This window comes from Rhea pennata, chromosome 1, assembly GCF_028389875.1.
Source record: "Rhea pennata isolate bPtePen1 chromosome 1, bPtePen1.pri, whole genome shotgun sequence".
NCBI lineage: Eukaryota > Metazoa > Chordata > Aves > Rheiformes > Rheidae > Rhea > Rhea pennata.
In genome coordinates, this window is record NC_084663.1 from 134,777,343 (window position 1) to 134,789,614 (window position 12,272).

The 12,272-nt window shown below is 41.2% G+C and overlaps 1 protein-coding gene across 1 annotated transcript in view; it reads right to left on the reverse strand.

Annotated features, from left to right (window-relative positions):
• The window catches only part of REPS2 (RALBP1 associated Eps domain containing 2), a 97,516-nt gene that overhangs the window by 60,609 nt on the left and 24,635 nt on the right, over window positions 1-12,272 (reverse strand). Inside the window, exons 2-4 of the mRNA XM_062577489.1 lie at window positions 3,557-3,680; window positions 1,224-1,372; window positions 489-491 (exon numbers count right to left, since the gene is read on the reverse strand). Of these exons, the coding sequence (XP_062433473.1) occupies window positions 489-491; window positions 1,224-1,372; window positions 3,557-3,680 (276 nt within the window). The remainder of the gene's footprint in view (window positions 1-488; window positions 492-1,223; window positions 1,373-3,556; window positions 3,681-12,272) is intronic.

Below are 12,272 nucleotides of genomic sequence, written 5' to 3' on the forward strand. Positions count from 1 at the left end.
ACGAAGCATTTAGCAGGGTGAATGCATTCTTTGTTTGAGGAGAGCATTTTTCATATTAATAAAACAAACACACACAAAATAAAATAAATCTCTGAATTGGTATTTTAAGCACTCTGTGGATTTACAAGTGTTATTGGGTATCTACCCTAGAGCGTTCTCTTTCCACTGACTCACAGAGATTGTTTAAGAGGAGGATGCGATCCTGAAACAGTTTACTGTGCAAAAGGAAAACACCGCAACAAAGACAACCTAGATGGAGCCAGAGGTTTGACGGCAGCATTCTGCTTCAGTGTCAATACACACAGACAGATAGATGTACATGCTCTTCTTCCTCATCTTGTTATTTCCTTTGTGCATCTTGTCGTCAGCTCATTACTGTTGGTTAACCTCAGGCTGGGAACGTCGTTACTCTCACTGATGCAGTGCCATGAATGCATGCACACAATACAGAAAGATAAAGTGCCTGCCACAGGCATTTAAAACATGACCTGCTACAGTACCAGAAGAGAAGGCATCAGGTCTAGGGAAAAAATTATGCAAATAATGCTTGTGAAGTCCCTTGTATTTGAATAAGCACTCTCAACTCTCTTAAATACAAGTAACACAAATCTCATTTTGACAGTGTTTTTAAATTGGCAATTCAGAACAGCAGAAACTGGCAGGATGTTTCACTAAGGACAAAAGAAAAATAGATTTCTTCTAGGCTACTCTGCTGTTACTAAAAGGAAAAAAAAGAAAAAAAAGGTCGCAGCCTTATTCCACTCCAGACTAGTGTCTCATGATGGGCTTTCCCTCCTTTCAACACTTCTCTTCCAATTGAGTATTTTCTGTAGCAACTAAAGATTACACTCACTATGAGAAATTGTTCGCTTTCCTGTTTATCTCCCTCCTTTAACAGATGGATTTTCATTTGTTCCTCCTCCTCCTGCCTTCTCCAAGAAATAGCACTAGAGACAAGTATGAGGACAGCATTGAAGGAACTTCTACAGAATAGTCCTGGGCAGATAATATTATACAAGTATCCTTTTAGGGATACAACTGGTATGAGAAGTCATCAAAATAAGTGCACAGTCCTGATGGGTATTCTTTGCAAATAGGGAGATCATCTCCAGTATAGTACTGCAAAACTGAACAAGCCCATGCCAATGTTAGTCATTTACAGGACTGGACCCAAAAGGAGTATGCATAATGATATATTGGCCTGAAGGAGACAGGCCAGTTACCTGTTTGTCCCCTTCATCTGTTCTTTTGTAGGAATTTTTTTCCAAAGTTGCATGTGGAACCTGAAATTTAACTCCGTGGAGTTCTGCTGGATTCCCATAACGTATTTCACTGTCATTTTTCAGCACCATAAACCGCGGCAGAGGCAATTCTTCATTAAAAGAAAGAAAGATTCAATTGAGTCTATGGTATATTAAAAGTCTTTGAAGCAGTACTGTATTGCAAAACCAATGGAAGAGTAAAGAATAGTATTTATATTTTGTAATATTTGCAACTGTGGAACTCTTGTGATTATTCTATGTCTGAGTGAAAAATGTGAATGCTATGCAAAGCTGCATTCACTAGCTTTATATATCTTTTCTCAATGCAAAGAGAAAGAAATAAGCCTTGTGTGCGTTATTAAAGCAAGTATCAAAGTTCTTCCTGTCTTGGAAATGTTGTCTAAAATGAAAAGAACAGTTTCCCACAGAAGCTGTGGGACTAATGAATTCTTTAAGTCAGGATTACAGTATTCTCAACAGAGCTATCATAAAAGGAACAAATTAAAAATGCTAGGGTTCAGAGATCACTTTGAGGCCTGATAAGTCTACAGTGTTAGAAGAACTCATTTTGCCTCTGCTCTGCAGAGCAAAAAGAATGACACTTTCTAAGCAAATGTATCTTTAAGACAATTCAAGATTATTTTGAGAAAATATTATATTATTAGAAACCTTTACTTTTGTGCACAGTCACCCTGTAAGATCAATACAACTAAAATTAACAAAACACAGGCTCCAAAATCAAGCAAAGCCTGACATCACCTCCGTAATCATCTACACCTACAACTACTAATGGAAAGAAAAATAAATCAATTTGAGTCTGTTGCATGTTACTCATCCCACTCTAAAAGCAGTAATATATTTCAAGAGAAAATGTAATTAGCACTGGAAGCACTTCAGTAACAATCAGTAAGCAGGATATCAATACAAGAACTGGCACTATCCTTGTTCACTCAAATTCATGCATTATTTGCAGGTGCTGTACTTACAAAACATACAAAACAAATCTCACTTAATTCAGATTTCTAGAGTAGCTTGTTTCTTCTCAAATTAACAATGGCAACCCTAAAAAGAAAACCAATGCTACAGAAAACAAGCTGTCTACAAGGAAAACTATGACAGTCAAATCCAAGCTGCCTGTTTTACCCTTGGTTTAAACTCTCTCGATGGTTACTCACCATCCTGTGGGACCACCATGCGCATCGGATCACCTCCGCTTCACAAGGAGCTCTAGAAGTGCGGGAGCTTAGACAGGGACCTTAACTAATACGGGTCTGCATGTGTCCAAGCCCAACTTTCAGCTGGAAAGGGGCAGACCTGGGAATTTGCTCCCTGCTCCTTAAAACATACATGAATACCCCTGCTAGGGGTGACCTGCCAAAAAAGGCCCTGGCTTCAAGGCTATGGGTAGGTCCTCTCTTTCCTACCTTCTCTATCATCTCATGGTCCTTTGCGCTACTGGCTTCAGCAAGACGGTGGCAAACACTGTGACTCAGAACACATCCTCATGCGATGCTTCAAGTACTTGCCTGCGACTTGCGAGCTAAGGGCTCAAACTCGTATGCATTCAGGCTGAATCACAACTGGAAAACCATCTGTTGTGAAATCCAAGCACTGCTGAGGCAGAGTATGCATCACCAAGGCAAAATATCTAGCTCCTGCCATTTATTCACTACCAAGGCTTCACAGCCTATGGGGACCTACTTCCTCTGTTCACTTGATATTGATAAGTTTTTTTAGGAAGTATTTTTCTCTATCAGGATGGCATATTTAATATTAAGTGTCAATTCTTTGTGAAGAAAAAAAATAAATCATATTTAACATGTTTTCATACATATCTATACAAAAAATTATGATTTTACCACCATAGCCTGTTTATTTCCGTAGGATTATCTGTTAAAACAGGTCACTGTTGCAAGCTGCCTGGCAGAGAAAGACCCCTGAGCTCCCCATGACCCCCAAAACATTACTTCAATCTAGAAGAAGCCATCCGCCCCAGCTCTGGATAGCTTTTAAGATTAGAGGCTGAAGGTGACAAAGAAATGGATCCATAACACTGAGCAGCTGTCTTTCACCCTATTTTTTTGGTAATGCTTTTTATAGTGGAATATACAACGTCAGCTATGTCATACAGGCAATTCACTATAATTTTCTGCCAGTCACTTGGAGACTGGAGCAAAACACAGATTTGCTTCATAAACAAGTCAGAAGAAGAGTTTATCACAACAGACCACTTAAAAGCATTACAGAAAGGAAGAATCAAGTGCGCAGGTTTGCAAGCAAAATTTGCTACTTACCATTCTTAATGCTCTCAATTCGTACTGGAAACCCTGACTGTGCTGCTGCAATTAACTTCAAAGCAATGTAAAATTGAGCAGGACCAAAATAACCCACACGTTTGGCTCCACAAACTTCTGTAATCTAAGAGAGAAGAGGTATATTTTTGGTAAAATGCATTTCACTCCTACAGGGAATGTAAGTAGCACTAAGTAAACAAGCAAAGAAAAAAAAGTCTTTAAAATTGCAAAAGGCTTGCTGTATTCGGATTTCTCTTTTAAGTGTCATTGTTTCAATTCAGGACATTCCTGTCCGATCACATTCCCCGTATAGCAGAGAAAAGTAGTTATTTATTATCCTTTTCAGAAGTATTACCGCGTGACATTGCTATTCTAAAACACATTATGTGTTTTCATACTACAAGCGGTTGAATTTTAGTAGCAGGTGAAGATATCATTGTAAGTATGCAGTCCTACAAAATGCTTCCATCATAGAAGCTGTGATAGTCCTAGAAAATCTTAATCACTACTAGCCCTTGCAGCAATAGTTCAATTACTGTAATTAGAATATAAATATAACACAAGAAATATCCCAATACACTACTTCAGCAGAACACTGCTCCTTGTGAAAAATTAACACAGTCTCAGCAGAGAAGTTCAGTTTCCCCCATCCTGTTGCTATATCTCCTTAACTGGATCTCAACCACCTCCTCTGCGGAGGAAACCATTCCAGTTTCACATACAGAAACAACAGCTAAATAAACAAAATCTATCCGCGGGTTTGAAACACAGATGCTAATTCTCCCATGCCTGGAGCTGCAAGATGCTCACAAATTCCAGTCACGATTTCAGGTTAGAACGAAACTACGTTGCCCTCAGATGTAGAAGGGAGCTTCAAATTGTTTTTTTTAAGAGACATACAGATCAGCAACGCTTCCTAAGCGCTGCGGTTTCGTAGCCTGTGCGCAGGCTGTGCAACACTAGAGCTGTGCGGCTTCTCCAGGGGTAACTTCCACTCTCTGGAAACCCCTGCCAGTGGTACAGGTGTCAGTGCTCCCAGTCTACAACAGCATGAAGGAAATCATTCACATCTGATGCATATAAACCAAAAGCACAAATGAATAACCAATTCTTTGTAAGTTTTTATATATACTATGGCAGAATGTAACGTGCAACAATTACTGAGAACTGGACATCTTGGAATGGTAATTTCAATCAAATTTCAATCAAAGAAAATAATTTTCAAGTGAATGTTTTCTTCTCTGGAGATGGCTGCTGCTTCAATTGAATGAGTGTTGGCTTTCTCCTCTTCCTGCTAGTTTCCGAAATGCATAGCCTAATTCCTTGATCACAGGATGCATCAAGCAGCTTTCTTTTCTTTTACTGCTTGATGAAAAGGGAGATTGAGTCTTGGTAAGACCGTAGCTTCAATTAACCAGTGGAATTTGCCATTCCCTTTCTTATACATATCTTCCTTTTTGTTTTCTTTTTGTAGCTGGCCCTATTTCTTTTATTTTCCAGTGGGAACCCTGGGCATTTGGCACACACTTAACAGGGACAGTGCAGAAGTGTGTTTAAAAACTGGAGAGCCATGAGGAGGGAGCAGCAGATGGAGAGGATTCGCGCTTGGACAACCTCCGGGCCTCCGACAGCGATGACCTACACTCAGCTCCAAACGGCGGGGCACGGGAAGCAGCAAAGCACGGCGTGGCGACCTGGGCCCTACACACGACACCAGGCCCCCCTCTCCCTTCTCATCCCCCCCCTGGGCTCCTCAGTGCCGCAGGGAGCAACGCTGCCCAGCATGGAGCCCCACCAAACCAGCAGATAATCCTAAACCGGGCTGTTCGGATCTCTTGGCAGGGTGCGGAGCCAGGACTCAACGCCAAAGGCTGCAGCATCTCTCTGCTGATGGAGCGGTGCCCGGCAGACTGCCTGCCTGCGGCGTAAGGCAGGGGCAGCGCTAGGGGAGACGGCGGGTCCGGGGGCATCATTTGGGGTGAAGCTGTGCATCAGCTCCTGAGCTCCCAAGCAGGTATTTGCTCCCTTCCCCTGCCCTCCTCTTGCCTCTAGACGAACCCCTAATTTCCTCATTTGGGTGCACCTGTCTCCAGCTCTTACACTGTTGGTCTCTCCCCGCCAACTGCCTGTCCTGCCAGCTGTGCCTTGCCCTGCCTTCTCCAGCAGCGCCAAGCAAACCAGCTCCAGCAGCGCCAGCCAGCGCAGCTGGCCAGGAGCACCCAGCACGGCCCATCGCTAGGGCACGCCGGGCACCGGAGGAGCTGAGACAGAGGTCCTAGCTCAGCCCAGGAGCGGCAGCTGCACAGGAACTGTCCGGCCTGAGGCTTCCTGCAGAACTGCAAGCGCAATATCCAGCACCCCCCGACCCGACGCAAGCCCCGGGGCAAAGCAACCGCAGCCGCAGACGGCTCGCTGGGCAGAAAGCCGCAGCAGCACGCTCCTTTGCTTCCAGTTTAGGCGAGGAGGGGGAAGAAAAAAATCTACAGATTCAGTAAACTAGTAAAGTCAGTCACTGTGGTTGTGGCAAGGTTTTCGCATTCGCACACCCCACTTCGTTACAGTACGACTAGCAAGAAAAGTGTCTCAGCTGCTTAATTTACAAAACACTCAAAATGACCCCTCCTCTGCCCACTCTCCAAGATAACAATTTTCTCGCAGAATATGTTTGTACATGATATGGTTTACTCTTATTCATGGCCTTTTGGATATATGCATCACCACTAATGCATGTTCTCAGTCTCGCTAGTCTAAAAGCGGCTGATTAACTTACCCAGACTCTGAATACTAATAGGGCAGAGACACCTATTAGTCACATAAATTCAATCTAGGTACATGGCACTAAGTTTGTTATGGGGGAGAAGTAAAGTAAGGATAAAATCAGTCCCTGTGTCTGGGCAAGGTGGTCCATCAGTGATTGCTCAAGTCTGCACAAACTGCACAACTGATGGAGTAGCACCATTGCCCAGAACAGTGTTTTCTTCTTTTTTACACACAGCTACAATCATTTTCAAAGGCAAACCTTGCTGCTGTCACCTAGACCGTGACCACTCTGAAACTAAATGCCCAATTGCTCTTATTTAGGATTGCAGTCCTCTAAGTGAAGGCTAGTGCTGATAACAGGACTGCGCCCCTCGCCAAGGCAGCCGGCACAAGCACAGGACACGTGTGGATCGACAGCTCACCCTGCCTGCACCCCAAGGCCGACGTGACAAGGCTGGGAGTAGTCACGTCCCCCGTGACTTGGGAAGGGCTCCCAGGGAAGAGGTGACTACAGCTGCTGTGTTGCAAAGACCATGAGCAGAATCTCTCATACAGGAATCTCCTTCTCTGAAGATAATCAAAACCTGCCTGCATGCGATCCTGTCTAACGTGCTCTAGGTGACCCTGCTGAGCAGGGAGGTTGGACTAGATGATCTCCAGAGGTCCCTTCCAACCTCAACAGTTCTGTGATTCCGTGAAGGGCAGGGACAGTTGGCCAGATGCATTTCAGATGGATTTTTCTCCTCTGGGATTTCTTTCCTGCCCTGCTATCCTGTGCTTGTGGGCATAAAACAATGGTGTTAGCACAAGCTGTGCCTTCTCTCACCAGCTGCTAGAAAGAGGAGAACATGGAGTAACTGGGACTAACACAGGGCATTGTAATGCTATGATCTTTTCTTCTGCTATCAAATTATTACCTTTTGAAAAGTATTTTCTATACTTTGAAATACTAAGGCCACTGAATGCCACTCATATCGGGGCAAGCTGAGCACAGTAACATAGGTGTTTAATATCAAAACATCAAAATTTAATATCAAAATAAAGCAGACTAAAATAATGTGCTGTTTCTCAAGCATCCTTACAAATCATCATTCAGAAAATTTTTGCAATTTTGCTCTTTGGTAGTAACAACAGGAAAATATTTTTAGACACAATCTCCTCTAAGTTGTTTTTGGAATTAAAAACTGAACAAATAAAATCCTGACTTCTTGCTAATGGCCTAGAGCAACAGATGCAAGCTGATAAAGTAGCCAAATTTATTACACAATTAATTGAAGGTATCCGCACAGATTAAGTGTGGGCACAAGCATTTATTCTTACTGAGTTCGCAGTATAATTAAAGGCGAGGTACTCAAGTTCCCTCCCAGAGAGCAATTCTTACTGTCTAAATCAGGGCCCTGCTTAGAGCTGCCAGCTGTGGAAATCTCTCTCTCCAGTGAGAGAGGTAGGTGGCAGATTAGCCTTTATTCAAAATTAATTCCTCAGAACATGCTGCCTGCTTAAATTTCTATAGTAGCTTAAATTGAATACTGTATTTTTTTATTTGCTGGCTTTACCCTTTGCAGGGCAAGAGCATGTAAGGGCCTGCTCTTGATGGGCTGGTAACATTTAGTGATACGCATTGCTGAAGTGAAAGCAGTTTGTGCAATATACTATTAAGAGTCTTTAAGATCCATCTGAATTAAAAGCATTGTAAATGAATGCAACACGGTATTTTTCAAGCTGAAACTGGACAGACTAGCTAATAAAACGGAGAGCATTTTGGAACCAAGGTATATGAAAATATCCCCTGAAAGACAGGGGAAACATCAGCTCTGCTTTCATTCAACTGAGGTTTAAAAATAAAATCTTTCTATCCTTTCTTGTTGTCAGTTTAGGTTATAATAATTTTCAGCAAGCTAGCAAGGAAAGAGCTGGTATTTTCTATTCATGCACTGCTAAACAGGTAAGCATGTAAACCAAAACAAATTGCACATCTTGATACTACAAGGGGTTTTAAGACAGAGCTATTGACAACCAATTTTCATTGTAAAATTATTTTAAATTCTTCACCATAACCCTTCAGCAATAGCTGAATATGGAACGAAAGTTTAATGAAGAATATGTTGGGAATAATTTTTCATGGTAGCAGGTTACTGCTTTTGCTTGCCAAATCTGGCCTCAGGATTCTAAACATCAGTCAGAGAGACCTATTTGACGGTTTGTGAGACAAGAATATGATGCTGAAAAGACTAAAACTGAGTTTAAATCTCTGCAAGGTGTAACAGCTAATCTGGAATAGACTCACAGGTCATCTGACAGTTAAGAGAGAAAAGGTCATTTCAAGCAACATGCAAAAACAACATTTCTCAGAGAAGTATGGAAAGCTATAATGTCTCGTCTCTTGCTAGTTCTAAATCAGTCCTGGAACAATGCCTTCAAATTCACTGGAATTTCAATAGATACCCTTAAAACATATGTTCTGTACAAGAATCACACCACCTTTCCTATTATGCAGCCATGAAAGATGGTGAGAAAGATCTCCATGTGTGCACACCCTTCTGATGGGCCAGTTGTTTTTCTATGCTTGTAAAAATACATAACAACTTTTTTTCTTTTAAGAGACCTCTGACTTATCAACATTAAAATTTAAATTGTAGCTATGGTATCACCAGGGCCTCTGAGCTGTTTGGAAGAATGGCTGTTTTAAATTACTGTTCTCCATGCAAAGTACCAATACAAAAGCTTTACATCTGAGATGCTGGAACAAAAAGTAGATTTTTGTATTTATTATCCACTCACTGCTCTGCTCTATCGGCTGACAGCAAGTGTTATTTTCTTAATTGCTCCTTGAAGACATCTCACGTGGAGCAGCTTTTCCCAGCACAATCTGACATTGTTCCAGCTCTCCCCTACTCTCTCCAAAAACTTTCCACAGCAGCCTCCAAACGCACTGACCTCTCAAACACCCTGGGCAGGTCTAATTTAGATTGCGAGAGCTAAACTTCAGAATTTGAATGTAAGCCTAGAGCTGAAGGTTGTTTTCTCTAAGCACAGAAATGGGGGAAATCAGAAACAACTATTCAATAGTCTTAGAGTGGACGGACAGGTCAGAGATGACCATCCTCCAGTTTTAAGAGAAAAGTTTTCACCTGCAAGGCAAAAGTACAGCTGGGATTTTTGCTTTTTTTCCGCTCCGTCATTAACTCTGCTATGTTATCCTCTGCATGCACTTGGCATACAGCTTTTGTCTGTTCTGCCCATTTGTCACTAGCTGCCACGAAGATTATTGCTGCCTGTCATCTGTACGTAAACCCAGCCCAAAGGAGCTCAAACCTTTGTGAGCACTTGAGACACTGCTAGGAACACATATAAGCTGAATGCATATTCAAGTCGTTCTGAAAACTGAAGCAGGTGGAAAACACTGGCTCGTAGGTCAAAGGATATCTTCCAGCTGCATCTTTCATCTCAGCCCACCTTTGAAAGGACAATTTTTAGTACTTGTCCTTACTCGAAATAAAACTAGGCAAAAAGATTTTCCAATTTATCTGCATTTTATGGAACATAAAATCTGCCCAGAATGCCTACAATAATGCTAAATACACCTCAAGAAATGCCCTCTGATGGAAGAACAGTGGTGACAACACACCTCAGAATCGAACTGTCGAGCAGCCTGTCTAGACTCCCTTCTAAATCAGCCATCCTAACAACTGTCTCAAAGACAAGTATTTGCAGAGGAGGCTTATTAACAGCTTATCTCAAAACTGTACCACACATCTGACCCACGTTGCTTTTTTATTTTAATTCGTGTTTACAGGTTCTTCGATCTGCTTGTTATAGACACACTCTGCTGCATCCTTAAACATGATATTTCTTTCTGAAGGGATCATTGTTCAAATATCTGCAACAGTACCTGGAGCCTGGGACTACATCGCTCTTCATCATTTAAAGCAAAGTAAGAAACATCATATCCTGGATCCAGAAGGATACTTCACTGCCAAGGAGGGAAGGCGCACGAACATACTTGGAGCCGTTAGGTATCAAACTGCACAGGGGAAGACGCTCGGTTATGGATTAGTTTGTCAGTTTTGCTCCTTTGTCTCAGTGGTATTTCAGGAACTACATATTTCACTCTGTCATCTTGCCTTCTAAAAACAGATGCTTTGTCTGTTTTAGACTTTTTTTTAAACATAACCTAGTGTACTTACTAAAATCCAGCTATTCTGAGCAAACAGGACTCCAACACCTAAAGCAAAAGAATTTTCAATAGAAGTTGAAAATGGCTTACTTGATGGGATGCAAGATAACATGTATATAGTACATTTTTAAAGGCCTAAGTACAAAATGTTCTCTCTGAGTAAGCTTTGCACGATCATAGCTTTACACTAAAGAGCAATATAAGCTGTAAGGCAAGCTGCTGACAAATAACTAATATTTAACAGCTCCAGCTAACTCGGTGCTAAAAGAAGAGGAAAACAACCACATCTATTATCCAAAATCTGCTGAAAGGAACTCCAGAATTTTTCCGTAATACCTCTTCCTGGCATGACCCAGAGTCATCTACGTCTGCCTGCACAGGTGCTACACATACCATTTTACTCTGCACTTCTAGAGGGAAGGCGCTTCACTTTGGGAACCGGTGAAACGCTTCCCATCCAAGCAGAACAGTGTGCGCCAACACCGAGAACTACAGACTCTGTGATTCAGCCCCCGTTTGTGCACGTGCAACCATGGACAGAGTTACAGGAAACAAATACTAAAAACACTTTCAAATAATTCTCACATTTTAGCATAACAACAAAAATATTTTTATATGCTAGAAAAGTCAATTCCTGAGCAGAAGGAAAAAAAAATGTTTTCAGTCAGAAAAGATTCCTTTGCCTAGGTGACACAGGGACAGAATTTATGCTTCATTAATTCTTATAGTAGCCAGCAGCAGATGCCTAGAGAAACTAGAGTACACGAACATGCAATACTTTAAAGAGGAAAACAGGCAATGCCAGCATACTGTAAGTTACAAAAAAAAATATTTATCTGAATTATGTAGCTACCACAACACACAATTCAGTACTGTTAAACAAAAGATCTCAAACATTAGGAGAGTTGGCCAGAAAGACTCTGTCAGTAAATAAAGGCTGCTTGCCTTTATTAGGATACCTCCTAATACTTAAAAGTGATGAGCTGTACATAAAAGAAATCCAGCTTCTTATGCTTAGCCTTTTGTTTTTAACACACAAATACTAATGAATCTCTTCTTCCTTTATCTGTACGTGATGTTGAAAAAGCAGACACTCATCTAATGTCATTCTTACTGGGAGGTTTAGGAATCACCATTCCTGAGAAATATCTGAAAGTCTACAACCCAAGCAGACAAAATTATTTTCACAATAGCAATGCCTACAGAAAAGGTGTTCAAAACAAAAAGCGTTCATCCATCTGAAATTATTCAAGCTGTCTTAGGCTCATATCAGATTCCTATAAATCTATCCAGGTTAATAAATACAGCTTGCACAAATAAATTTACATAGGATCATAAGTGAAATTTTAACTAACCTTATTAGACTGGGAACACAAAAATAAAGGCTGAAAACAGTTTACTCTGAATTTAAGAAATCTTCATACGGATACTAACTCTCAATATAGTATTTTTAAAAGTATTATGCTACTTTTTCACTGAACTGCTTCATATTCTTTATAGGTAATCAGTTTCTCAGCATCTGGATATGGAAATGCACATATTCATCAGGTCATTTTGTGAAATGCTGTACACTCAGCCTTGCCAAAGGCACTATTAAGACCTGAGATCCAATGGAAATCTGCAGAATAGACAGTATTTGGTTAGGAATATTTTATCTGCTTTTCAAATCTTATTGTACAATCAAGAAAGCATAATATCCTACGTAAAATGAGAAAAGAAATACGAAGCAGTCACGTCACCCCATCAGAACAAGTAGACCGCAGGAAGCTTCCACAGAGC